This window comes from Canis lupus, unplaced genomic scaffold, assembly GCF_011100685.1.
Source record: "Canis lupus familiaris isolate Mischka breed German Shepherd unplaced genomic scaffold, alternate assembly UU_Cfam_GSD_1.0 chrUn_S1630H1821, whole genome shotgun sequence".
In the NCBI taxonomy this organism is placed as follows: domain Eukaryota; kingdom Metazoa; phylum Chordata; class Mammalia; order Carnivora; family Canidae; genus Canis; species Canis lupus.
Genome location: NW_023330473.1, coordinates 11,520 through 38,610, shown reverse-complemented (window position 1 = coordinate 38,610; position 27,091 = coordinate 11,520). Strand labels below are relative to the sequence as shown.

The 27,091-nt window shown below is 60.3% G+C and overlaps 1 protein-coding gene and 2 long non-coding RNA genes across 10 annotated transcripts; 1 reads left to right on the top strand and 2 right to left on the bottom strand.

Moving 5' to 3' along the window:
- Window positions 1-276: 276 nt before the first annotated feature.
- On the bottom strand, window positions 277-2,264 carry LOC119865603. The gene is made up of 2 exons (XR_005386908.1): window positions 1,864-2,264; window positions 277-1,008 (listed from the first exon to the last, which is right to left on the bottom strand). It is a non-coding gene; the product is annotated as an uncharacterized LOC119865603 (long non-coding RNA).
- On the top strand, window positions 1,291-15,059 carry LOC119865601 (checkpoint protein HUS1). 6 transcript variants are annotated; one of them, XR_005386904.1, is made up of 10 exons: window positions 1,291-1,440; window positions 1,906-2,033; window positions 2,116-2,292; window positions 3,431-3,538; window positions 4,622-4,696; window positions 9,185-9,284; window positions 10,549-10,668; window positions 11,208-11,321; window positions 12,313-12,624; window positions 13,268-15,059. XR_005386904.1 is itself a non-coding variant. In XM_038589075.1 (10 exons), exons 1-9 carry the CDS (start codon window positions 1,389-1,391, stop codon window positions 11,841-11,843), a joined length of 951 nt encoding a protein of 316 aa, XP_038445003.1. In that variant the 5' UTR covers window positions 1,291-1,388; the 3' UTR covers window positions 11,844-11,879; window positions 12,313-12,439. The 6 variants fall into 6 exon arrangements, 5 of the variants coding, with proteins under 5 accessions (XP_038445003.1, XP_038445002.1, XP_038445005.1 ...); XM_038589075.1 differs by lacking the exon at window positions 13,268-15,059 and adding an exon at window positions 11,767-11,879 and having other exon boundaries at window positions 12,313-12,439; XM_038589074.1 differs by lacking the exon at window positions 13,268-15,059 and having other exon boundaries at window positions 1,906-2,006; window positions 12,313-12,550.
- LOC119865602 lies at window positions 15,052-27,090 on the bottom strand. Of its 3 annotated transcripts, none has more exons than XR_005386907.1 (6): window positions 26,776-27,090; window positions 26,369-26,448; window positions 20,916-22,756; window positions 20,511-20,649; window positions 16,873-19,764; window positions 15,052-16,356 (listed from the first exon to the last, which is right to left on the bottom strand). It is a non-coding gene; the product is annotated as an uncharacterized LOC119865602 (long non-coding RNA). The 3 variants fall into 3 exon arrangements; XR_005386905.1 differs by having other exon boundaries at window positions 20,922-22,756; XR_005386906.1 differs by having other exon boundaries at window positions 15,052-16,350; window positions 20,922-22,756.
- Between the last annotated feature and the right edge of the window lies 1 nt (window position 27,091).

The following is a 27,091-nucleotide window of genomic DNA, read 5'->3' as shown; positions in this document are numbered from 1 at the left end:
ATACACATAGATGATGTCTAACTACAGTTTAAAACAATGATTATAAAGATAGCAGCTGGGCTGAAAAAGAGCACAGAAGAAAACTAGAGAATCCCTTCCTGTAGAAATAAAAGAACTAAAATCTAGTCAGGCCAACGTTAAAAATGCTCTAACTGACGCAGTCCCAAGTGGAAGCCTTCGAAACAGGAAAGGTCATGGACGACAGAGGCAGACGGAGGGAACTCAGCCACTTATTAAAACAATAACATTCATATCACAGGAGACTCAGAAGATGAAGAGAGAGAAAAAGGGGCAGAAGTTTTATTTGGACAAATTATGTAAACTTCTCTAACCCGAGGAAGGACACAGACACTGAAACCGAGAGCACAGAGAACTCCCACTAAGTTCGCGAGCAGCCGACGCCGCCGGGGCACGTGGCAGCTGGACTCACGAGACACACAGACAAGGAGAGGGTCCTGACGGCCGAGGCGGGGCTGCGGGGGCGGGAGTCCCCGACCGACGAGGAGGTGAGTCGAGTTTCGGCGGATCTGCCCACAGACTCGGCAGCCCAGAAAGGAGGGGAAGGACATGTTCAATTTGCTGAATGGGAATAGTGCGCAGCCAAGAATCCTTTCTTCGGCGAGGCTGTCGTCCAGGACGGAAGGAGAGATCGGGAGTTCCCCAGACAGGCAACGAATAAAGGAGTTCAGGACCGCTGAGCCCGTCCGGCAAGGGATTCTAAGGGGGAAAGAGGGCGAAACCAACAAGGACTAGAAAGGCCCAGAGAAGGGCGCCGGAAACACCGGGGGACTAAGTGCGCGTGTTTCGACGGACACCCTGAGTGCAGGCGGGGCGAGCGCGCCCATCAGCGCCCGACACGGGGGGCGGCCGGCGCTCGGGCTGGGGGCTGCTGCGGCGGTCCGGTCCGGTCCGGTCCGGGTCCGGGTCGGGTCGGGTCCCCGGCGGGCTCCCTGCGTGCGGCCTGCTTCTGCCTCCGCCTGGGTCTCCGCCTCTGTCCTGCGTGTGTCCCTCGTGAATAAATGAATAAGATATTCTTAAAAAGTTGTAGGATATCGGAGCGCATCAGCACACGAGCGTCCTCTGCCGGTGCCGGCCGTCGCTGCAGCCCCCGCCCCGCCCCGCCCCGCCCCCACACCGGCACCCGCCCCGCCCCGCCCCCGGATGTGCCCCGGAGCCCCGCCCCGGACGTGCCCCGGAGCCCCGCCCCGGATGTGCCCCGGAGCCCCGCTCCCCGGACGTGAGCCCCCCCCCATCCCCGCCTCCCCCGGATGTGACCCCGGTCGCCCGCCCCGCCGTGCGCTGACGCCCTCCCCGCGCGGCGCGGTGTCCGGCGGTCGGCTGCAGGCACGTGGGGAGCGCCCGCCGGCCCGGGCGGCGCGGGTCCCGCCATGAAGTTTCGGGCCAAGATCGTGGACGCGGCCTGTCTGAACCACTTCACCCGTGAGCGGCGGCGGGGAGGGCGCGGGGGCGGCGCGGGGGCGGGGGCCGGCGGATGCCGGGGCGCGCGGCGACGGGGAGAAGGGCGTGGGGCAGAGCGTCGGCGCGGGGCGGGGGGGTGATGGGCCCCCGGGAAGGCGGGGGAAGGGGGGGAAGGGGGGCTGGAGGCCGGTGGGGCCCGCGGGCTGAGCCGGCGCCCAGGACGGTCGGGGAAGTTGCCTTGGGCCAGACGAGCGTGGGGGGGGGCCCTGGGCTCGCCCCGGCTCGGCCTGCAGCCCTGTGGCCCAGCGTGAGAGGGAGCCCCGCGCCGCCGTCCCGTCCCCGTCCCCTCCCCCTCCCCGTCCCTCCCCCTCCCCGTCCCCGCTCCGTCCCGTCCCGTCCCCCTCCCCCCCCCCTCCCCGGGCGCTGCACCGGGCCCCTTCGCACCAGCCTCCTGAAGCAGCTGCCCTGCGCCCTCGCTCCCCGCAGGGGTCAGTGCCATGATCGCCAAGCTGGCCAAGACCTGCACGCTGCGCATCAGCCCGGAGAAGCTGAACTTCGTGCTGTCGGACAGAGTGGCCAGCGCAGGGGTGAGCATGTGGTGTGAGCTGGAGCAGGTGAGAGGAGGCGCGGGCGGCCGGGGCACCTCCGCGGGAGCCCTGGGAAAGGCCACAGGGTCCCCTCCTCGCCTTCCCTCAGGAGAACTTCTTCAGCGAGTTCCAGATGGAGGGCATCTCTGCGGAGAACAACGCCATCTATTTAGACCTAACCGCGGAAAATTTATCTCGAGCTTTGAAAACGGCCCAGAACGCCAGAGCCTTGAAGATCAAGCTGACTAATAAGCACTTTCCCTGCCTCACGGTCTCAATAGAGCTGGTGAGTGGGGGGCAGCGTGGAGCCGGCCCGGCCGGGTTACCAGTGGCTGTGAATCCGGACTTTGCAGCAGCACACGGGAAGCTAGTTGGCTTACCAGCAGGAGGGATGTGCGCGCAGACACTTGCTTTCCACGGGAGTCAGGCCCCCTCGTGTGTAAATGGTGCTGCGCTCCTGCCGCGGGCTGGGACCCTGTCTTTCCCCGTGCCAGGGCCCTCCCCACCCCGCTTCCGACTGCGTGTTCCCATTACAGGTGTGGTCACCTCGTGCACAAATCATGCTCTCTGTCTGTTTGCACCTTGGGAGGACTTCCCCACATCCCCTCTGACACCTTCGGGTGACCTCCTGTTCTCCCAGCATGCACACCTGTCAGTGCTGCTTCCAGAAGCCTCTGTTGCCTGGCTGTCCTCGGGACACACACCTTGTAGGCTCTCTTGACCCACAGGATGGGGTTGACGTGTCTTACCATGATGTCCAGAACCCTGCGCGCCTGGCCCCCGCTGTCTTGGAGCCAAATCACCGACTCCCGCCGTCCACATGGTCCCCTGGAGCATCCTCTTCTTTCCCAGCTCCCAGACTTTGGGGGCCCTCAGGCTTCCATTTGGAATGTCTCCCTTTCTGGCTCCCTGAGACCTGCAGCCCAGTGCCCTTCCTCCTCACCTTCCCTCAATGCAGCCACCTCCCTTTTTTAAAGATTACTTATTTAGTTATTTGAGAAAACACATGTTTGCATGTGTGCACCTGAGCAGTGGGGGAGGAGGAGAGGCGGAGGGAGAGGCAGACCCCCGCCGAGCAGGGAGCCCCACTCGGGGCTCGATCCCAGGACCCCAAGATCATGGCCTGAGCTAGAGGCAGATGCTTCACCGACTGAGCCCCGGATGCCCCTGTGGGTGTTGGTTTTCTTGCTCATTGACCCACCTGTGCCCCTGGAACTTGGGGACCCTGTGTTACTTCCCACACATCTAACCTGTTACAGGATTAAGAGCCAAACAGGCCTGCACTAAATATCTGGTGAATGTGCCTTGATGAACAAATTGAGGCCGTTCCACTTAGATTTGGGTACCCATTTCCATTTATCCTTCAGTTATTCTGTCTTTTTAATTCACGCTACGAGAATATGTTTTAATTTTTCTCTTGACAGTTATCTGTGTCGAGCAGCAGTCGCGTGGTGACCCATGACATCCCCGTCAAGGTTATTCCTAGAAAGCTGTGGAAGGATTTGCAAGAACCTACCATCCCAGACTCCGATGTGAGTGATGCCAGTTGTCTTTCGCTCGTGACGTGTTCAGTGCTGTGATTCCAGTTCCCTGATTTCAGATACGGTCTTGTAGTTTATTTTATTTAAAAATCATACAGTACCTGAGAGGAAATGCTAGTCATTTTTAAAGGATACTTCAGGAAAAGAATTGCAGTAATTGCCTTTTGTGGATTATGTAAAATACCTAAAGATAGCGCTGCACTTGGCGGAAACACCACACGCGACACACGGAGAGAGAAGTGCTTGGGTCGTAGCACTGGAGTTAGCGGGGCACAGAGGGGACAGATCTGTGGGGAGCGCTGTCCAGGACGTGTATAAGAGCGGGTCCTGCCGGGGGGCCTCCCAGAGCCCCCGAGAGTCAGGGCGGTGCCACAGAGTCCTCCGCCTCTTGCTCACAATTTCTGGAAAGGGAAGTGTTGACACAGACTGGGGAGACCGTTTACTCCTGCTGGCAGGTCCCTACAGGGACCGCACCGTCTCAGGCGCTGTTCGGAGCCCGGGCTGAGGGCTGGAGCCAGGCTCCCTCGCAGGGTTTATCCGTGTGGGGTGGGGCCAGCGTGTGGCTGTGGCCCCGCAGGGCAGAGGATGGTGCTGCATCATCCCGCCGGCCGTGCAGGGGCATCTTGGCTAAAGGGCTGCCGGCCTGGCCCCAGGCGGATGCCCACAGGGACGCCATCGCCCAGGTGACCAGAGGCAGGAGGAGGTAGCAGGGTGGTAAAGTTGTTTTTCTTTTCATATTTTTGTGTTTTAAAGATTTTACTTATTCCTGAGAGACACAGAGAGAGAGGCAGAGACCCAGGCAGAGGGAGAAGCAGCCTCCGTGCAGGGAGCCCGACGCGGGACTCGATCCCGGGACCCTGGGGTCCCGCCTTGTGCCAACGGTAGATGCTCAACCACTGAGCCACCCAGGCGTCCTTCTTTTTGTGTTTTTAAAGGAACTTTATTCAGACAACTAGAGAACGGGCCTTGAGAGCTGCTAAGCACACACGCATCGCAGACGGGTAGTGAGCCCCTGTCACTACCTGACCGTGCTCGTGTTTCTAACACCTTCGATGTTCCTCGTTGGTTTTGTAGGTTAGTATTTACTTACCAGCCTTGAAGACGATGAAGAGCATCGTGGAAAAAATGAAGAACATCAGCAATCACCTTGTAAGTGGTGACTTCTTCAGAAAAGGGCATTTCACGTATCTTACAAGCATTTGGCTTGGGCCGCGTGCCCTGGGAGAAGGCCGCGCCTTCTGGAGGTATGGATGCCTTCATGCCCCGCCCTGTGGTGTCCGGGCGCCCCGGAGACCTGGCCTGGGTGCAGAGCCAGCACTTTCACAGCTGCCAGCAGAATCCTGTTCTGGGGCTTCTCTGCTGCCTCCCCTCGGGGAGAGCATCCACCGTGGCCCTCGTCCCGTGTATTTGCATCTGTGGCCTCGTGAGGATGTGTTTAGCGGTTTTGGGCCTTCTTTCCTATGTTGGACACGACGTTCCATGTTTGATCTGCTAATACGTGTTTGTTTAAGGAGTCACTGGTGCTGGCCGTGAATGGAGGGTCCTGTCCACTTAGCCCGGGACGAGGCTACCCCCAAATGTCTGCGTTTTCTTGTGGCTGCTTTCACGTGAATCCAGCTGTCAGGAGCTGGGAGCTTCCTCTGGGGCAACTCTGGGCACCCCCAAGAGGCTCTGAGGGGCTTCGTGAGGCACATGGGGGGACAGGCAGGGCAGTTAATCCAGGGCTCTGAGTGTTCTTTTGGTTCAGTGGAAATGACTCAGCACAGGGGCCCAGAGCCATCAGAGATGTTTTTCTCTCTCTGGAATGTTTGTTTATTTCTTTTCTTTTTTTTTTTTATTTATTTATGATAGTCACAGAGAGAGAGAGAGGCAGAGACACAGGCAGAGGGAGAAGCAGGCTCCATGCACCGGGAGCCTGACGTGGGATTCGATCCAGGGTCTCCAGGATCGCGCCCTGGGCCAAAGGCAGGCGCCAAACCGCTGCGCCACCCAGGGATCCCTATTTATTTATTTTCTAAAATTTTTTAAAGATTTTATTTTATTTATTCATAGAGACAGAGAGAGAGAGGCAGAGACACAGGCAGAGGGAGAAGCAGGCACCACACAGAGAGCCTGACGTGGGACTCGATCCCGGGTCTCCAGGACCACGCCCCGGGCTGCAGGCGGCACTAAACCGCTGCGCCACCGGGGCTGCCCTCTCTGGAATGTTTAAAAACAGATTTCATGCCGTGGCTGCTACAGTCTGGAACTCTTGCTGGGAAGTATTCTGGAGTGGCCAGGCACACAGCTCAGTGAGCCTGACCAGAAGTCTGCGTCCGAAGGGGGAGAGAGGGAAAGGAGGGGGCTCAGCCTGCGCAGATCCCCCTCCAGGAGGTGCTGACACCCGGGCTGAGCCCCCCGGTCTTTCCCTACCTCCTGGGTACGGGGTGGGGCCCGTGCGGCTGTACTTGGGGTCCCAGGCAGGAGCGGGGAGGCCTGCAGGGAGAGCCAGCTGACGTTCTGGTTCAGGAGGTGTGGGTTGGGGTCTGGGACCAAGTCCCGATGCGCAGCCTGGTGTGCCTGCTGCCTGGCCTGGCACCGCCTGCAGTGGCCGAGGTGAGAGCCCCGTCCTGCTCCGCCTGCCCTCAGCTCAGAAACTGCACTCGTCAGCTTTGTGGTTAAAGCAGGGGTGATGGTATTGTGACGCTGTGGCAAGGGGTGGTCCTCGGGCCACGTGGGCCTGAGGCCCCTCCTGGCCACACCGTGCAGCCCATTGGCCTTGTGCCAGGTATCCCCCGAGGTGAGCAGGATGGCACATCTTCATGGGAGCTTTGCTGCTCTGTGTGTGCGGAGAGACGCTTCCTGCTGGCTGCCCAGCGCACTGGGTCACGCTTAGAAGTGGTAGGGGACGGTCACTGGCGAAATCACAGAGAAGTAAGGGCTTTCCCAGCCCCGTGAGAAATAGAGTAACGTTGGAGCGGTTGATGTTCCCGAGGATGGTCACAGCCAGCCTTCGGTGGCCCGCGCTCAGAGGACTAGGCCTTTGTCCCTCTGTCCCTGAGTTTTGGTGGCCATTACACTCCAGACCCTGCTGGTGCCCCAGTGGGTGGGCTCGTGTGCGATCACTTCGGTTTTAGGATCAGAAGAAAGCTTAGGAGAGCCTGGCAGGCTGCTTTCCTGAATGAAATCTTGATGTGAAACCACTTCAAAGGCAGTGAGAACCTGCAGGTTGTTTTATGTTATTTTGCTCAGGTTCTGTGCTGGATTCCAGGAGGATGGGCTCAGAAATGCGACAGCATGTGTCTGGGTTCACATGGAGAGTTGACAGCAAGCACTTAACGTTTGAGGGCATGTTTCCAAGATTATGCAACAGTCCGATCTTTGGAGGACTGTTTCCTATTCAATTTCAAGTCATCAGAGGCGCCTGGGACGCTCGGAGCCTGTGGGTCCTTGCCTGGCTTCTGCGCCTCTCCTGCTCATGGTCTCAGGCTTGTGAGTTCAAGCCCCACGTCGGGGGTAGAGATGACCTAGAAATAAAAATCTTAAACTCCAGATAAGTGCTCAGTCAAGTTCAGAGAGGTTTTTAATTTTGTTTCTAGAATGAGAAATACTTGAGTTCACAGGTATTAAGGGACAGGAATGAGGAATATCAGACTGCGCTTGCTGCGTACAGATGCGGCTGCCCGAGCCCAGAGCCTTGCGGGCCGAGTCCCCCCCCGACTCCCCGCAGGTCTCAGGTTTCCCACCAGCCTCTGGGTTTGGTGGGTAACCAAAACTGCCGACTTGCAGACAGCTCTGTGGATTCCCGAAGACCTCCGGCTTTAGAGGGGGGCAGGTGCCGACACCTGGGAGAGAGACCGCATGCCATGGGCTGGTCCGCGAGGCCGTGGGCTATACGGCGGCACACGCATCTTTCTGTGAACCTCACTGGTGGGTTTAGTCCCATTACCCAAGCGTGCTGGTTGGTGGTGGAGGCTGCAGCTGGAAAGGAGAGCTGTCTGTGACCTTGGAAGTGGCGTAGGCTGGGAGACTGGGAGGCGGGTTCTGGGGATTGGCCGGGGCCTGTCCCTCAGTGCAGGTCACCAAGCCACTCTGCTGGCAGTGCAGACGGAAATGCCACATCTCCAGACCTTTCGAAATTTGGAAATCTCACCTCCCAACCTTGAGTCTGGTTTTTTCCCTTTTTTTTTTTTAATTGTGATAAAGAACTTATTTATTTGACAGGGAGAGTACATGCACACACACGCACAAGCAGGGGGACGGGCAGGCGGAGGGAGAAGCAGCCCCCCTCCGCGCAGGGAGCCCGACACGGGGCTCGATCCCAGGACCCCGAGATCATGGCCTGAGCCAATGGCAGAGGCTTCACCCACTGAGCCCCCCGGGCACTCCTGAGCTTGGTTTTTAAAAACGGGTTATGTTCCCAGGAGATTCTCAAAGTTTTGTAGTTACGTTGCATTTGTAGTTAGAACATGGGTTTGACAGCTTAGAGAATACAGCTGTGGACAAGCTTCTCCTGATTTCCACATGCCCCTCCTGTTTGTAGCAGTTGAGGATGTCCCCGTTGTCAGCACGGAAACGCTCCCATGGGACTCTGCTCCCACATTCCCCTGTAAGTGGCGCGGGTGTTGCTTGCGCCGTACGGGGACAGCAGACCGCCTGCGGTCCCGTCGAGCCGCCTCCCAGAGGGTCGCTTGGGACAGACGACCTGGGAGTCGTGTTGCTCGGCGTTCCCGCCACCCTGGCCTGTACCGCGTGCTCTCCAGGGCGGGCGGGCTTCCGCTCTGATTGAGTCACTGCGAGGAGTGGCTTTCGCGGTGGGGACAGGCGTGGCGAGGGGCCTTCTCTGGAGCCTGCCGTGAGCCGCTCTGGCCGGCCTTCCTCTGTGCGGGCAGCGTTCCCCGCAGGCGGATGCAGGTGCATCCCCTCCCCATTTCCAGGGCTCCCGGGGACCGCTGGGCCCTCATGTGCTGCCCAGGGCTCCGTGTTGCTGCTGGGCACCATGCCATCCCGTGTCCTCCTCCGCTGTCTCTACCGGCGACCCGGCCCCAACTCGGGCTCTGCTGTCTCCCTTCTGTTCCCGGCGGTTTGCCCTCGCGGAGCTGGACGCGGCTGCTTGGACCCTGCGTCTCCGAGCGCTCTTGCCACCGTGCTGGCTGTCTTCTCTGACCACAGTCCTTTGGGGCTTGACCACAGTCCTTTGAGGAATCCTCTAGAGCACGGGTTCTCATTTTCGGCATGAGAGTGGGACCCCAGATGGTTTTGAGGTTCAGGGCTTAGGGCTCTGTCCTGCTGTGACCACGGCACGTCACAGCACGCCGCCTCCACGGCGGCCCCTCCGCTATCCCTTCTCGCTCTTTGTCCTCCCCTCCTGGAAACCCCCCTCCCGTTCCACTCCCCTTGTGCTTCGCCCCCATGGCTTCCTGTCCGCGCGGGCACCTGCCAAGATCCTGGGGCCAGGCTGCTGCCGCCTCTCCCCGGTCTCTGCTCTGATGGGCCCTCCTGCGGGGGCCGCGGGGGCTGCGGGGTGTCGGGTGGGCCTCCCTCCCAGAGGGGGCTGCAGCTGGCGGCCGCTGTGTTGCCTGGTTTAGCAGGAGCTGATCTTCTTTCTCCCCCTTTTGTTTCCTTCTTTTTTAAGACTGTAAAATACTCCATTTGCAGATCATGGAAGCAAACCTCAGCGGAGAGTTGAACTTGAAAATAGAAACAGAACTAGTGTGTGTCACAACTCACTTCAAAGACCTTGGGAACCCTCCGCCCGGTACGTGTTCCCAGGGGTCGTGTTGTGTGTGGAACACGTGGTTTCGGGGGGCACAGCTTGCTCAGATCTCTGCCTGCAGAACGGGAGAAATGCGGCTGACGGGGTCTCAGGCTTGGGGAAGCTCAGCCGCCTTGGCCTGAGGAGCAGCGCCTGCACCTGTGGTCCCTGGGGCCCCAGGGGCCCGTATCTGCCCATTTCTGCCCTGGAATAGTGACACCGGGTAGACAGGGTTCACCTCCTGCCGCTGCAGTCCCTAGTATTTATGGACTAGGTTAGCACATAACAGCTTTCTTCGCCTGACCTGATGTTTCGTCCCCTCTGTGGTGTTGGGACATCACGGGACCAGTTCAGTTGCGGCAAGTGACAGGGTGACAGGGGCGCCGGGGGTGAGGGGGCCCAGTGGTGCCTGCAGAGCTCCTGGGACACACAGAGCGGGTGCTGGAGCGGACGCCACACGGGGCCCTGGGACGTCCATTGATGATGTGGAAAACGGATCGATCCCGGGTGTGTTCTGTTCTTTCTCTAAAGTTTTAAAAGTATTTTATTTTATTTGTTTGAGCAAGAGCTGAGTCGGGGAGAGGCAGAGGGAGAAGCACGCTCCCCGCTGAGCAGGGAGCCAGATACAGGGCTCGATCCCAGGACCCTGAGGTCATGACCTGAGCCGAAGGCAGGTGCTCAACCACTGAGCCCCTGGGGCCCCCTCCAACGTTCTCAACCGTGTGATAGGACCCCCGGTGCTACAGTTAGGGTGTGTCAGTGCACGTTGTGTTAAGAGAGGTGCATCCTAGGGGGGTCCACTCTATAGCGAAGCATGTGCTGATCCAGCCATGGGAGGTCCACCTGGCGAGGCTTTGCTGACAGCCATGTGAAATGAGTGCCTTCCGTGTTACTCGTTTTCTTTATTTTAATGTGTTACAACAAGGGTGTGTGATGCTTGGCCAGAGGGGGAAGGACCGTTTCTTCCCCCTCGTTCCCAAGGAGGAGCAGTCACATGTGAGCTGTGTGGTCCCGCTCCTCAGCATGTGGCAGGGGGCTAGCAGGAACCGTTTCCTTGGACCAAAATGGGGAGAGTGGGTCATATTTCAGGTAGAGTCCCTGGGAGTTTGCGCAGTGTTTTAGAGGGAAGGCCTCGGTAGCTGCTTGCTGAGCCACGACTGTGTTCACACTTTGTATTTCCAGGCTGTGCCAGCCAGTGGCAACGGGAATCGTCCGTTTAAGTCCCCACACTTCCCGGTCACCTCTCACACTGTCCGTGTCATTGTAGCCTCTGAAGACGCGTCTCAGGAGAGACCCCCCGAGCAGATGGCTGAAGTGCACATAGACATCCGGAAGCTCCTGCAGTTCCTCGCTGGACAGCAAGTGAACCCTACGAGGGCTGTGTGCAGTGAGTGTGTGTGTGTATCGTTGTCCACGTTTCAGATCCCATAATCAGAGGCAGGCCCGTGACGGTACGTGGTCTCCTCAGTGCAGACACAGCTCAGCCACAGGGACCCGGTGTTCTCGGGCAGGTGGGTGTTTGGGGTTTCCTGGATTTAGCAGCGCCTGGTGGCCTGCAGCATCGCTGGCTAGGCACGGGGCTGTGTGGGTCTGTATCCGGGGAGGCTTCCAGACAACGGGTGCTGATCGTCCAGTCTGACCTGCTGAGAGGAGCCCCTGACGTCAAGTGGGCTTGGCCCCAGCTCCCCTGCTCTGCCTCTGTTGCCTTCGTGGGTCGAACCCTGAGCGCTGCCTACAGTTGTCCCCTACCTGGCCGTTTGCCTCCTGTCCCGATCTTTGCCTGTGGGCCCTGGATCGCGGTCGGCCCCGTCTTCCTCAGCTTGCACCTCCCTCCTGGCTCTCAGGAGTTATTGGCTACACAGGAGGAAGGGCTTGCTCGCCCTGAGCTTTCCATGGCTCTTTCTGTCTCCTCGCCGCTCCGATCAGGGCATCTGAAAGGGAGCCACACCTTCCACAGAGGAGCCGGCAGGCTGAGCACCCGGCCAACTGGGAGCGGCGCTCAGGACGGCCCAGGAGCGCACCTGACGGGAACAGAAAATTGTAGGTGGCTGTGCCTGCCAAGGAGGAGCAGCCCCATAGAAGGAGACACGCAGTGAAGCAGATCACGGGAGGGCAGTGAGCACGTCCACTAGATGGGGCGATGGGGCACGGCGACCGAGGGCCAGGGTTATGGTCGCAGATGCTGGAATGGCCGGATCCTGGGGTGGGTACCAGGGTCTGCGTGCGCTGCATCCCGAGAACCCTTGGCCTGGCCTGTTGTGGGTTCTAGGGCTGAGGGTGGGAGCTGCGTCTTGGTGTGGGGTCGGCCCAGGCTTCAGCCACCCCTCCCGTCTGCTGACAGGCTCTGCACAGGCTGCTGGGTGGCGCCAGTGCAAACCGGCCCTGCCCTGTGTAGAGTGGAAGCCCGGGGGGAGGGGGGCATTGCCCTTGAGTCCCCCCCCTCGTGGCCCGCTCAGGACAGCGGGCCTTGTGGGTTCTACACCAGGCGGCCAGCTGAGTGGCTTGAGCCCTCAGAAAGGTGACTGGGATCCCCAGAGGTCAGTGATGAGCCAGGGATTGTGACACAGTACGACTTGGATTTCTCCTACCCTTTGCTTGGTATTTCAAACCAGCTTTTCTGTCTGTGGTTTCTGGCCCGGGGTGGCGTCCTGCAGCGTCCCACTCCTCTGCCCCACACCCTGGGTCTCCGCCTGCCCCACCCACGGCCCCTGTGACTGGTCCCTCTGCAGCCTGGCACTTGGCCTGGCCTACCCTCATGGGCTCCATGGGGTCCCCTCACCCGCCCCCGCGCTCCTGCCCGTGCTGGCTGTGGCCCTGCCGTCACCACTGCCTCTCGCTAGGGCCTCTCATGGCCATTGAAGCGAGCGGGGCTCCCAAGGAATGTGCCCCTCGCCCTGTGTGCGCCACCTGACCTGGGCTTCGGTGCGACGTGCACCCCTCCTGTGCCCTGTCCTCCACTGCAGCCTGTCCCCAGGGAGGTGGGCCGCAGTGCTGGGGCTCTTGGCAGTGACAGGGTTTCTTCTCTCCTCAGACCTCGTCAGTAACAAGATTATCCACTTTGATTTGCTCCACGAGGACGTTTCCCTGCAGTACTTCATCCCAGCCCTATCATATACCGGTCCCTGCCCGGGAGCTCGGGGCTGCGCCGTGCTGGCCGTGGGCCATGTGTAGAGCCATGAAAGTCTGTGCATTTTACTTCTTCAGAAATTTTCTGGCTAAAAGTTGGGTTAATGAAAGACAGTTGGATAAACATACTACATTTTATTCTCCCTTGTTCTCGTGTCTGTTTTGTTGTCAAGATGTGGAAAATGAGGAAAAGAGACTGTGTTTATCCAGACTTCAGGTAGGTTTAGGCTTCTACACCCCACCCTCCCCTGGCTCTGTCCTCGGAGCCTGATAACCGGCCGGGGCAGCCCTGTGGCCGCCTCAGTCACACGGGTGTCCAGCTGCAGCACGCAGAGCCCCCTGGCCCTGCTTCCCGCCCCCCCCCGACGCTGCCCCATCCGATCCCGCTGTGGGGAGGCCGCTGTGACTCGTCTTAACTGGCATGTCAAGGCCGAGAAGTGAGGTGCGGGGTTAGGGTAAGCGGAAGAGGAATCTGCAACCTTGAGCAGTTGTCTTCCAGCCACTTGAGCGCGTTGGAGCGCGTGGTAAGACCCAGGGTCGCGAGTGCTGTTTCTGATGCTTGTCAGTGAGCGTTCGCGTGGGACGTAGCATTTGTTAAAGCAACTCTTTTTTTTTTTTTTTTTTTTAAAGATTATTTATTTATTTATTCAGAGAGAGAGAGAGAGAGGCAGAGACCCAGGCAGAGGGACCATGCAGGGAACCTGACGTGGGGCTCGATCCCGGGTCTCCAGGATCACACCACGGGCTGCAGGTGGCGCCAAACCGCTGAGCCACCAGGGCTGCCTGCCCTCAAGCAACTCTTTAAAGCTCATATCGTTCCAGTTTTCAAGTGTCTCTTCTCTCTTCTCTCCTTGCTGCAGTAAGACTTGGAAATCATGATGTTCAGTGAAGCAGCCTGAAGATAGTTCATAAACCTTTTTTTTGCTGTGATAGTTACCGACCTGGGAAGTTGGTCACTGCTGATTATCCAAATGATGTTTCGCACAGAGTGAGTGTACAGTACTGGTTTGTAGCACGAGGTGGTGGCGCAGTGGCTCCTGGCCGCCCCCTGTGGCCACCGCGCCTCAGCTCCTCCAGCGTCCGGCGTGTGTATTTTTGCATCCCACCTTTGGGCATCCGGTGTTGCTGGAGGGCCTGTCCAGGCTGGAGCGGCACAGACGCCTGAGATCCTTTGTCAGAGTGGATCTTGCAGTGCACCCAGGCACGCCGAGCTGGTGGCAGGGATGGCACTCGAATCCAGGCCTCTGACGCGTGATCGGTGGCCCTCTCTCCAGGCTTCGCTGTGCGTCCAGAGTAACGAATCCTACACGTTTCAGGCTCCGTGTCCACCAGTCACTTCACGAGTCTGGGAAGAGCGTCTTCATTTTAACTCTGCTGTGGTCAAGTAGCTTTGCACGCAGGTTCTAAAGTGCTGTAAACCCACAGGTGATTTCTTTCTGCGTGTAGAGTTGTGTTGATGGTTTCGGGGCTGGCCCAAGTCTCCGTGTGGGCAAGGCCACCCAGGCTGTCTCCGGGGGTCAGGACGCGGGGGTCTTTGTCTTCCGCTCGGCAGGACGCCCTGCTTCGTGCTTCCCTGGGTCTCAGAGCCTTGACTGAGGACGGCTTTCTCTCCCACGGGTGCTTAGGGAAACCAGCAAGCTGCTGTGCTGAGCAGTAACCACTGCAGTTCCGTTAGCTCAGGTTAGAAACGTGAACATAACTTGAACAGTTAACATATTTTGAGACTCGTCTGTCCCAGTGCTGAGCCCCTCAGTCACGTCCTGCACCCGGGAGACTCGCTCTGCGGCTTCCGTCGTGTGGGGCTGGCCAGGTGCCGAGCGGCCTTCCAGTTCTCGGTGGATGGCAGAAGGGCAGAGCTGCGCTTGGAATCGTGGCCTTTTATGGGGGTCCCGATGGGAGATCTGAAAGGAAGCCTGAGCTCTGCTGGGTTTTTTGGCTTCTCCACGTGAACCCTGAGCTAGGATGTGGGTCAGGATGGGATACGGGAGAGACATTAACCCTGCAGCCACTGCTGGGCTCTGGTTGGGTTTTTACGTGTGGAAAAGCCTTAGAAAGGGCTGTCTGCCCTTTGACCCAATACTTTTTATTATAGGGATTTACACAGATAATTAAAGGTGTTCTGTATTGTTGTACCAAAATCCCTGAAATATCCTAAATATGAATTCATAGGGGATCTGTTAAATAACCTATGGCTCGACAGTGTTTTCTGCTCTCAAAGTAACGTTACAGAAACAACATACTGACATGGTGCAGTGTTTATGATCATAGCTACAGGTGGTATGACCGGACTCCAGGTCTGAGAATAGCCACGTACGTGTGGGTGTCAGAAAAAGGTTGGGGGACGCCCAGGGGCTCCGTGGTGGAGCGCCTGCCCTCAGCCCAGGCCGTGACCCCGGGGTCCAGGGATCGAGTCCCACGTCGGGCTCCGCACAGGGAGCCTGCTTCTCCCTCACCTGTGTCTCTGCCTCTCTCTCTGTGTCTCTCATGAATAGATGAAATCTTTAAAAGAAAAGAAAAAGGTTGGAAAAATATGCAGCAGCACTTAAACCTGATGACTTGTGAATGTTTCATTTTGGTCTTTGTAAACTTAAGTATTTTCTAAAACTCTTCTAGTCGGTTTTGTAATGAAAAAATAAATTATTTTTTAAGGGACTGAGTAGTATGTATTATTGGAATGCAGTCCATCATCTCTGGCCGTTTGCTCACCATAGGCCTTTAGACTTTTTACCTTCACGCATGTACTTTCTGGATAGAAAAGTAAATTCTGACTCGTCATGTTGAGGTCCAGGAGGCCACGCGGACTTGTGCATCAGGTAGCGGCACAGCGCAGAATGATTGCTTCCCGCCCTTGAAGGTGGGCGGGCCTGTGGTGGGGCCCAGGCTGCAGGGCCTCCCGTCCCCGATGAGCAGATGATGACCCCTGGGAGCATGGGGACGGGGGGCCCTGATCCCCACTGACTGAGCCCCGGTTCCAGCAGAGACCCCGGGAGGCCCGGGGAGACCCCGGCTTTGCACCCCTGTGCTGGGTGTAGCCCTGGGCTTAGCATCTCGGAGGCCACTGCTGTGGGGTCAGAGGGAGCACAGCCCTCAGGCGCTTGGCCAGCCGGGTAGGAACCAGCCCTGGGTCTGGTCCTAGGGTGCCTGCCAGCGGCCCCCCAGGAGGGCCTGCCCGTGCTTCCTGCATGCCGTGACTACAGCCCTGCGCCCCAGCACAGGTGACCAGAACACCTCTGTCCTCAGGGACTGCTTGCTGTGTGAGTCGGAGGAGCAGGATGGGCGGGGAGACTGAGGGCCGGGACGGGGCCTGGGGCGTCCCCTCCTGGGGGCAGACCTGTGAGGAGGTGGGGGGCCGTGCCCCCTGCTGACCTCCAGCCCCTGGCGGAAGAGCCCCCGGGGAGTGGCTCCCCCAGGCCTGGACGGGTCTCCAGAGGGTCACAATCCGGGTGACTTGGGGTGTTTGGTGGCTCCTCTGCCTCTAGGGACACGGGACCTCCCTGCATAGAGTCGGCAGTGGCTCTCCTTGTCCCCGGCCCGCCTCCAGCACACGTGGTGTGAGGCTGACATCACTTGATCTCGGCGGCCGCAAGTGGCAACAGCTTCCGAAGATCTTATTTCTGGATCATGGTTTATCATTTAACTATGTCATGAGTTTTGCTTGGTGTGGATTTAAGGGGGAGACCACTTGAGGCAAAAGGACAAAGGAAGAAGGCGAGAGCCGGGCGGGTGCCCCCATGGCCCTGCGCTGCTCCTGTGGGCCAGCGTGTGTTCTGGACCCGATAGACCCCACCCTTCCAAGACTGCCTTGGAACAGGATTAGGCAAAAGTACTTATGATTTCCTGTTTGTGATGTATTTTTAAGAGAAAAATCAAAGTGATCACTGGAGTCTTCAGGGCTGAATGATGACTTCTGTGATGATCTGTGTCCTGCTGGTGGGATTGCTCCCTGTAACTTTGCAGAAGGAGAGGAGAAGATTGGGGGGGGGGATGGAGGGGGGCGGGGGAGGAGGAGGCGAAGGAAAGGATCAGGATACCAGGAGGGAGGCCCTGTGCCCAAGTGGCCAGAGCACCCCAGGTGTTTGGGATCCCTTATGGTCCCCTATGAGGGTGTTTCAGTGCTCATCTGTGGACACTCAACTTCCCTGAAGCTGAGACAGTGAGTGTTGGGACGGTTGCTCCTCCAGCAGCAGGAGTAGCTGGCAGAGGGCCATGCAGGTGTCCCATGCAGGTGTCCTGTGCTGGCCCTCCCCTGGGAGTGCAGGGCGCCTGCCCCGTGTCACTCCCCGTTACCAGGGTACCTCCCTGGCTGGAGCTACACTTGCCCCTGTGTGTTCCCACCATGTAGGAGGCGCCTTTGAGGGGAGGCTGCTCCAGGCCTTGGGGGGGGAGGGAGGAGGTGGGGGGATGGAGAGGGAGGGGTGGGGGAATGGGTGGGTGAGACCTGAGCTCCCCCACCCAACACACTCACGATTGGCTGGTTGGCAAGGTGCTAAGGGCTGGGCTCGCTGTCCCCACTGGGACACGGGACAGGCCACAGGACGGCTGTCGCCACTGCAGGCCCATCGGAGGTGCCAGGGTTTGGGGTGTGAGCAAGAGGCCCCATGGGCGCCGTCTGCGGGGAGCTGGGCTGGAGGGTGCTCGTGCAAGCAGTGCCTCTGCTGTGCTTGCTGCAGCCGCTTCCTGGGGACACCTGGAACGAAGGTGAGTGCACGTCCCCCGGGATCTCCGCACCTCCCTCACCTTTGCTGCAGTGTAATTACCGCCCCCCGCCGCTGTGATGCTCGTGCGGCAGGGGGCACCCACAGGCGGGCACTGCGCCCAGGCCGTGGGGACCTTGGGGATCAGAAAGGCGCGGTAGAGCGTCCGGTGTGAACGCGGGTGCCGGCCTGCTGCGCGTGCACGCAGCTGAGCTCCGTGGGGTGCGGGGGAGCAAGGGCTGTGCTAACAGCCCAGGAAGGTGACCCCGCAGTGTCCGGCTGTTTGCCTCCGTGTGACTGATGCACGCGCCGCCGGAAGGTGTGCGCACCGTGCTGCCCTGTGCATCGGGTGTTAGATCTGAAACACGGAGTTTGTGGTTAAAAAACAAGTCTGAAGAGGTGGCTTTTGTTCATTGAAGTTTGGCAAGAACCAAGGAGGGTTGGACGGCTGCCTCAGGTGCCTTGCGTCCCAGAAGACCCTCCTGGGGGCTCAGTCCTGGCGCAGGGAAGCTGTGGGAAACGCCTCCAGGACTGGGCGGAGCCGTCCTGGGGACTCCTGGTGGCTCCCCACGGGCCTCCGTGGCAGTACCAACGGGAACCACCAACCGATTCCGTCCACAGCGTCTGCACGGAAAGCAGCCTGAGAAGCTCCTCCAACACTGTCACCTCTGTGGCGTCTCTGCGTCCTCATGAGCGGCACGGTGGTGGCCCCAGGCCCACATGACCCTGGAAACGTGGCTAACAGGATGGAGGTGCTGGATCCACGTACCTGAATGGGCTCAAGGGGCCCCAGGTGGCCACAGCTGGCACGAGGGACAGCACAGGGACACTGCTGCTGTGCGGGGCCCCCGCTGGCCCCCTCCTGTGTCCCAGTGTGCTGGGTTAGTCCTGTGCCTGCAGCGTCAGCCGGGGCCCCGAGGCCCCACGGGAGGAGATGGCCCTGACTGCAGGTGCCACGCCAGCTCGGGGTGGGGGTGGGGCTCAGAAGTGGGCCGTCACATTCGCCAGGAGGGTGACCAGGGGTCGCAGAGGCAGCTGTAGGGCTCTGGAGAGGGGTTTTGTTTGTCCACCCGGCGGGTGTTTGATTGCCGCGGATCCCTCCTGTGTGCACAGCCCGTGTGAAGGCCGTGACTGGTGGAGTGGAAAGTACACACTTTCCTGCTGGGAGAAGCCGCGGGCTGGGAGGCCGAGTGCGGCCCGTGTGTGCTGAGCACCGGCTGAGGTCTGACCCCCCAGGGCCTCGGGGTCTGTTTACTCACCTGCACCTGGAAATCACAGGCTCAGAGCGCTGCCTCAGTGGGACCTGCGGGCTCCTGGGTCGTCCTCCGAGCCCCCCCACCCCAGGAACGAGCTCCTGCCACAGCGTGCGGCACCCAGCACCCCCCAGGACATGCAGCCCCTCCAGTCTACTCCCAGGGCTCACCCCAAGTGGTCTAGTCTCCTGGGTGAAACAGAGTAAAACTAACTCTTGTAAAATCCCAATTCAGTTAGAACGTGGACATAATTAAGGGAACTGATAAAGATTAAGAAAAAAAAAAAGAGACTTGCCCTGGGAGGACTCGGACCAGCCCTGGGAAGGGGGGTGTGCAGCTGAGGCATGCAGGGGTGCAGGGGGCACAGGGCAGGCTGGTGCCGAGGGTCCCCGTGGAGCGTGGGGCAGGAGCGCAGGCCTCGTTCCAGTTGCCCCTCTGCACACCCGTGTGCGTCATGCTGGGCCCCGCGGCCCTGGGAGTTCCACGGTCCACGCGCCCTGCCCCGGGCCCAGGGTCAGCAAGGTGTGCGGAGGTGGCCACCGGGGCCTGCGTGTGCCCCGCGTCCTAGGGGCCTGTGCAGGACAGGCCGCCCCTGCCCCTCCTCACACCTGGCCTCTCCGGAAAGTGCACGTGACCCCACTGTCGCACCTGCCGCCCCCCAGGGCGCTTTGAGGGTGAACGGGATCCCTGTCCTCAGCCGGAGCTCGCCAGGAGCAGGCTGGGCCTCGGCTCCCTGAGCCTGTCTTGTTACCGCCTGTTTACGGGAGCAGCTGGTTCCGGGGGGCCAGTTCCTCGCTGTGTCCCCACGCTGCCCGCTGCGGCCATCACCTGGTTTTCTGGCTGTTATCACCTCACTCTGCTTTGATCCCAAATAGCTCCCAGCAGCTCCCGGAGCCTTGCCGTTGGCACTTGGTGGTCCCTGTGTCACTCTGCAGGACCACCTCTTTGTCCCCAGAAGGATGGGAAACAGGGCTTGGGGATGTCACCGTCACTTTTTACCTACACCTCTGGATCTTGTGAGAAATTCCACCGACGCAGGGCCCCTTGGCACAGTACCGAGCCCTGTGTCCGAAGCAGTGGAGTCACAGCCGCGGCGGCTGTCCGTGGAGGCACGGGAGGTCTCCTGGCTGTTGTGCCCACCCCAGCACCGAGCTGGCCTTCCACTGTGTGCCTGTCCTCAGTGTGTGTGCTGGCGTGTCTGCGAGTATGCAGAGGCGGGAGTGCCTGTGTCTGCGTGTGTGCGCGTGCGCTCCGTAAGTGCCTATGTGAGCCTGCGGCGTGTGGACACGTCTGAGCCCCCTGGACCTGAGGTCCCCTTACAGCCACAGAGGCCCAGGCGTCCCCGGAGGGTCTGTGCTGCGTAGCCTTACCTGGGAGGTGGCGCAGGGGGAGCTGCTGCCCCCGGAGGACCTGAGTGGGGACATGCCCAGAGCACACGGTGGCAGTGGCCTCTAAGGACAAGCCCCAGGACAGAGAAGGCAGAACAGCTCCCCCTCCAGGCCTGCCAGGGGGATTCCTCTGCCCTCCCCTGCATCTGTTCACATGGGGGTCCCCACCCTCCCCCTGGTGGGTCTGTTCACATGGGGGTCCCCACCCTCACCCTGGTGGGTCTGTTCACATGGGAGGTCCCTGCTTCCCCCTGATGCATATGTTCACATGGGGGTCCCCGCCCTCCCCTGCTGGGTCTGTTCACATGGGGGGTCCCCGCCCTCCCCCTGATGCATCTGTTCACATGGGGGTCCCCGCCCTCCCCTGCTGGGTCTGTTCACATGGGAGGTCCCTGCTTCCCCCTGATGCATATGTTCACATGGGGGTCCCCGCCCTCCCCTGCTGGGTCTGTTCACATGGGGGGTCCCTGCCTCCCCCCCTGATGAATCTGTTCACATGAGGGGTCGGTTCCTGCCCTCCCCTGGTGGGTCTCTTCACATGGCAGGTCCCCACCCTCCCCCTGGTGCATCTGTTCACATGGGGGTCCCTACCCTCCCCCTGGTGCGTCTGTTCACATGGGGGTCCCCACCCTCCCCCTGGTGCGTCTGTTCACATGGGGGTCCCCGCCCTCCCCCTGATGGGTCTGTTCACATGGGGGTCTTAGCGACTTAGGTGCAGGTTTCCCTTGATGGGGCTGAGCCCCAGGTAGTGCCCCCCATACCACCTACCATGAAGCCGTGGCCCTGAGGAGGGTATCCTGAGTCCCTCCAGTGCTCTGCGTCCCCCAGTCTCAGGGAAAGAAGAAGGTGCCGGCAAGTGTGGGGGAGCATCGGGGTCCTTCCTGGGCTCAGCTGGGCCCACCTGGCCCTGGAGAGGAAAGTCGTTCTTGGTGCTGGAAATACTGAGGTGCCCGTCGGCACCCCCGGGTGCACAGGAACCCTGTCCCTCCCTGGAGTGTGAGCAGTGCCGTCCCACGGGGAGTGGGGGGCAGCTTCAGGAACACATCTTCTGGGAGCGTGGCCAGAGCCAGGTGGGGGCCCCCGGGCCGGGTGAGTCTCTCCCACGTTTACATCATCCTCTCTACACCCCACCCCATTGTTTGCAGTAGAAAGGGTTTTTGCCTCGTCGGGCACCTGCACCTGCGTGGTCTGCACCCTGAGAGCACTGCTCAGGAGGGCTGCTGCCGTCACACGTCGTCCAGGCGCAGCTCTTGGCTCTGGCCTTGGGTGGGGGCAGGCCTGGGGTCCCAGGGGCCTTGCCCATGTGACCTGCCCCTGGCCCTGCAGAAATGCCTGTAGCTGTGCCCTGTGATGTGTGCGATTCCAGCTGGTCTCTTGCCCGTGCTTTCACTCCTCATGGCCCTGGCCTGTGGGAGCCCGTGAGGCTGAGGCTGGGAGGGAGACGCTGGGATGGCTCACGGGGCGGCTGGCAGAGGCCCCAGCCCAGACTGTCCCCCCGTCAGCCCCCGTTCTGCAGAGGGTGCTCGGCGGCCCCGGGCGGCCCCGGCTGCGCCCTCGCCTCCAGAAGACAGTTTTGAGAAGACCGCGTCTCTCTCAGCAGGAGGCTGCCCGGCCTCACAGGCACACCCGGAGGTAGGAGACCCGCTGGCGAGCCTGTGTGTGTGCGTGCATCCTCGCGGGGAGGCGAGCCCAGCCTCGGGGCGGGGTTCACACCCGCCGGACACACCGCAGCCTGGTACCCTGAAGGGTGCCCCTCGTCTGCTCAAGACCCGGACTCCACACCTCGGTTCAGGCCTATTTGAGTCACTGCACATGGATCTTTCTGGGTGGCTGGCGGCCCCCTGGACACAGGCGTGGGTGCCCCTGGCCCCGAGAGGCCAGAGCTTGTAGGGGGGTGACCAGTGCCTCCCCCAGCCCCCACTGGGCAGCAGAGCAGAAGTCGGTGGGCCCAGGGAGCCCCGAGGGTCACGTACCACCGCTGTACGCAGGGCCCCAGAGCCACGTCCTGAGCTCGGTGGGCGCCCTCGGGGAACGTGGGAAGGCGCCGTGGACGGTTGGCGCTGGAAACATCACCTTCAAGGTCAAGCCAGGCCAAGCTGCTTGTTCTCCCCCGTCTCCCTGACCTGGCCTGGGGCGTAGCTGCACTGCCCCCGCCCTGCTCCGTGGTGGGGGCACACGGGAAAGACCCCTGGCACCGCGTCGCTGCTGGTCCGGCCTTTCCCTTCCCTGTGGGTCAGGTCCCCGGAGAGGTGAACGTGGCTGGGGGACGGGGTCATGACGGGGAGGGGGGCGCGAGCCTGACCTGCTCTGCTCCCCGAGCTGAATGAAGCCAGAGAGCTTACTTAACAGTCAGACGAGGAATCCGTTTCAAGTCATGATTTGAGAACTGGCCCCGTGCTTACGTCCGTGTGTGGCCCCGACGTGCTTGTCTACTGGATGCGGGGCACACAGACCCGGAGGGAAGAGTGGGCCTAGGGTGGCTGTGACTAAAACCATGGGACTTCCTGCGGCACCCGTGGCCGACTCCCACCCTGCAGGAGCCAGGGGCGCAGGGGCTTCGGCCTCGGGCGGGGTGCTCCTTGAGGGCCTGGGAAGACAGCTGGCCCCCGAGGGCCCGGTGGCGCCACCTCCAGAGGGGCCATCCTAACCCTGTGGCCAGGTGAGGGCAGGGAATGAAAACACTCGGCAGCTGGCCCCAGGCTTGCCCGTCAGCGAGGCTTTCGGCTTTGGAAGCCCCGTGTGGCCCAGAGCCTTCCCACCACCCCTCCTGGAGTCTCCTCACTCCAGGGTATTGGCCCCCCGGGGGCTCACTGAGATCCTGGGGCCGCCCCAGCCATTATGCCTCAGGGGCCCTGGGGGCTGCTGCTTGTGCAGGGGCTGCACCTTGAGAACCCCCGAGTCTGGGGGCCACCCCGGAGCTAGGAGACAGGGTGCCCAGGTTACGGGGGCTGCTTCACGGCCACAGGGCTGAGGTTTCCTTGCACCAACGCAGGACGGGATGTCCATTATTGATCCTAGAAAATAGAAATCCCACAGGGTTGCTTAATTTCCAGTGTTCCTTTGCAGGGGAGGCGTATCTGAGCTCCCACCCGGCTCCCACCCACCCGGTGCACCCGGCCTGCAGACGCCAGGAGGCGCACGTGTGGGGTGGGTTCTGCATCTGGACTGAACCCAAGGCCAAAGCAGCGCTCCCATTCCTCTGTGAAGGTCATGGGGAATGATGTCCCTCATCCAGCCCATTTCTCCCCTAGCGATTTCTGTTGATGTGATTCTGTGACCACGTGTCTTCAAGATTTTTTCATATAATTTTTGCTGCCCGGGACATTTCCACTGCGTTTCCTTCTCATAGCCTGAGCGCAGCAACTCTGGGACTCGCTTGCTTTCAGAGAACAGAAGTCGCTTTATCACCCTAGCTCATTCGCAGACATTTCCGGGGACATATTAGTTGGGGAGTCACCTCATACCCAGGTTGGCATATTGCTCCATGGGTGGCAGGTTGCCACACTCACAGCATTATTTTAAAGGACCCTCGGGAACATGGTTGTGGGTTAATTTGGGTCACCTTTTATTGGCATGATTCGAATCCAGTGGTGTTGACTCAAAATATTTAAATCAGGCTGGACGTTGTCCTGGGTTGGGGGAGGCGGAGGCCAGTGTCACGGGCTGGGCGGTGCTGGGGAGGGCTGGTCCTGGGGATCCTGGCTTCTGGCCTCCAGGAGAGGCTGCGGCAGCCCCTGGAGCAGAGCTGGGTGTGGGAGGAGCCCGAGGGAATCCAACTAGAGCACCGCCTCTTCCTACCTGTGCATCTGGGCACCGCCCTGGGGACCTGCCCGGGGGCCGCACCTTTGCCAGCATCTCCAGGACTAGAGAAAAGGGCATCACAAACACCCTCAAACCGGCACCAGCTTCTACGGCTTTAAACCGTGTGCAATTCTTAAAAATCAAACTTCCAGGGATGCCTGGGTGGCTTGGTTGTTGAGAGGCTGCCTTCGGCGCAGGGCATGACCCCGGGGTCCCGGAATCGAGTCCCGCGTCGGGCTCCCTGCAGGGAGCCTGCTTCTCCCTCTGCCTGTGTTTCTGCCTCTCAGGAATAAATAAATAAAATCTTAAAAAAAAAAAAAAAATCAAACTTCCAGGGCGCCTGGCTGGCTCGGTCAGTGGAGCGGCGACTCTTGGTATCGGGGTTGTGAGTTCGAGCCCTATGTTGGGCGTAGAGATCACTTAAAAAAAAATCCACTGAGTAAGTTCAATTCATGCTTCGGCAGGTAGAGTTACGCTCTCGGGAGTTGCGCAAAATGGAAGATTTTTACAGGAAGGCAGGACACGGAAATTATAGGAAGAGAAAAGAAAGGCTTGTTCCAGGCAAGGTCACCTTCCCTGAGGGGAAGAGCAGAGGTCTCACTAGTGGGTCTCCCCACCTCCCTTTCGGGGGGAAACAGAGTCAGTCACTGATGCTCACCCAGAAATTCCTCACTGGGGGTTTCTGGGCGAGGCTGGAAGATGGGCAGTTTACGTGCGGAGCCCTGGTTTGCCGACGTGGCGGAGGGTCCCCTTTGCGGCCTGTGGCTTTCCTTCGGATGCATGTTCCGTCTAACCCCCATCAGCCGAGGCAGGTGGAAGCTGGCCTGGCCGTGCCAGGGGCGGGGCGGGGGCCTCCGGAGGGAGGCTTTGTGTGGGAACGTCCTGGCTTTGAGACTTTGGCGCATCTTATTGGTCTTCACGTTTGCCCAGCAAATCCTCGCCCAGACTTTAGGGCTGGGGCTCCCCCGCTTTGTGTCCCATGTTCCTGATGGAGAAGCCCCGGAAGAGGGAGGACAGCCCTCCGGGCCAGGTGGGAGCGTGGGCTCCGTCCTTGGGGCTCCCGGCATCGCCTAGCGCGGACTTATCTCCGAGACACCTCACTAGTGAGTCAGAAGCCACACCAGGCGCAGACACGGCCCTCTCAGAGGCGGGTCCCACGGGCACCGGCGCCGTGACCCGCCCGGGAGGGCTGTTCACCTGGGTGGACTTCTGCTCACGGCTCCTGGGATCCCCTCTCTCCTGGTCTTCAGGCCTTATTTTTCCCTTTTTCCCTAGAGCTCCACGCTAATCCTGTGCCTTTTACGAGCCCCACGAAGGTGAGCCATCCTCCAGGTGCATTGACATTTGGGGAAGAAGCCCAGGTTCTGGAGAACCCGCCCCCACTGGCGTCCTGGGACCAGGTACGTCCTGAGAGCAGCCACCCCCACGTGTCTGGGGAGCTCGAGCTTTGCTTCCAGAAGATGCAGGCATGGCCCGTGCAGCCCGGGAAAGCCTGCCTAGTCCGGCAGGAGCGGATCACACTTGCTTTCAGCCTGGTGCTGCGTCCCTGAGGCCCGGTTCACTTGCAAAGCCCGAATCTGCTGTGGGAAGCCGGGGTGCAGACCAGAGGCATGAGTGCGGGCGGCCTGCACCCCGGGGGCTCCCACGCCGGCAAGGCTTCCGGCGGCCCAGGGAACGGAAATCCTATTTTGGGGCATCGAGGAGCTCTTGGAAGGCCTTGGTTAATAAGACTGGACTGCCGGGCGTCGGAGCAAAGGCGTCTGTGTGTGGCCATCAGAACAGCCGACAGCGGGGGGGATGGAGGAGGGGGACAGGTGTCTCGGTGGCTCGAGGAGCAAGGCAGAGTGTTAGTGAGCTGCGGGGGTAATTGGGGGGCAGGGTCCCAAGAACAGAGCTGCCTGCGCGTGACACTGCTGCGAAGGAAGAGCTCCGACTCCGCGTGCACAAGTGCGGTCAGGCCAGATTGTGCGTCCTGGTCCTGATACGAGGGAGCCAGTCCTGTGGAGGCTTCTGGAACCTCTCCACCCCTGGCAGAAATTATCCTGCAGCTCAACTTCCAGTACTTGTGGGGGTCCTCAGTACTCCCCAGTACTCCCCATGGGGTTCTCAGTACTCCTCATGGGGTCCTCAGTACTCCTCATGGGATCCCCAGTACTCCTCATGGGGTCCTCAGTACTCCTCAAGGGGTCCTCAGTACTCCTCATGGGCTCCCCAGTACTCCTCATGGGGTCCTCAGTACTCCTCATAGGATCCCCAGGACTCCTCATGGGGTCCTCAGTACTCCTCATGGGCTCCCTAGTACTCCTCAGGGGGTCCTCAGTACTCCTCATGGGCTCCCCAGTACTCCTCATGGGGTCCTCAGTACTCCCCATGGGGGTCCTCAGTACTCCTCATGGGCTCCCCAGTACTCCTCATGGGGTCCTCAGTACTCCTCATGGGATCCCAAGTACTCCTCATGGGGTCCCCAGTACTCCTCATGGGGGTCCTCAGTACTCCTCATGGGGTCCTCAGTACTCATAGGATCCCCAGGACTCCTCATGGGGTCCTCAGTACTCCTCATGGGATCCCCAGTACTCCTCATGGGGTCCCCAGTACTCCTCATGGGGGTCCTCAGTACTCCTCATGGGGTCCTCAGTACTCCTCATAGGAACCCCAGGACTCCTCATGGGGTCCTCAGTACTCCTCATGGGCTCCCCAGTACTCCTCATGGGGTCCTCAGTACTCCTTCCTCATAGGGGTCCATAGTACTTGTCACGGGGGTCCCCAGTACTCCTCACAGGTGTTCCCATATTCCCCACAGACGTCCCCAGTTGTGCACACAGTACCTCAGGGCATTTGTGTCTGAGGATTAACGGGATCTCCCTGTCCAGCCTGCTCCTGTCGGCTCTTTGAGGCTCACGCGCCACTTTAGGAAAGTTCAAAGTTGGGGGGGTTTCCAGGTTAACGAGAAAGGCTGTCAGCCAAGGTGCCCTTGTGATGATCTGGGAGCAGGGGTGGCCAGGGGTTCACATGGGGCTGCATTCCCAGACCCCTGCTGCCCTGGGGCTGTGGGCTGCCCACCCCATCGGCACCTGCTCGGTGACCCATCCTCCTCAGGGGGCTCTGCGGTCTGCACAGGCGGAGGGTGTGTATTCAGCCTTGCGTCCCCGAGGCCTTGGACCTCCTGCCGCCCCCCAGGGCCCTGCTCCCTGGAGCCCCCCCGCCCCCCCCATGGCCACCTGGGGCTACAAACCAGGGCCCTGGCGGCTTCGATGAGGAGGCGTTTGTGTAGTATCGCGTTGGGCAAACTCCAGACTCTTGGTTTTGTAAAATGCTTTTGCTGCCCGGGAAGGAGGGCAGGCCTGACTTGAGGAGGATAGGCCGGTGGAGCCGACTACACCCCATTTGGTAAAAGTCACCTGCCACATTGGGATTTAGAAGAAATGCACATTTGGTTGTGGGGACGCCCACGCTGAACTTCCCACGTGGGTGCGGTCATGGTCCAGGGCTAGTGGCGCACAGCTCTGGGGACCCTAGGACTTGCCGGCAGTAAAGGGCCAGGGGGTGTC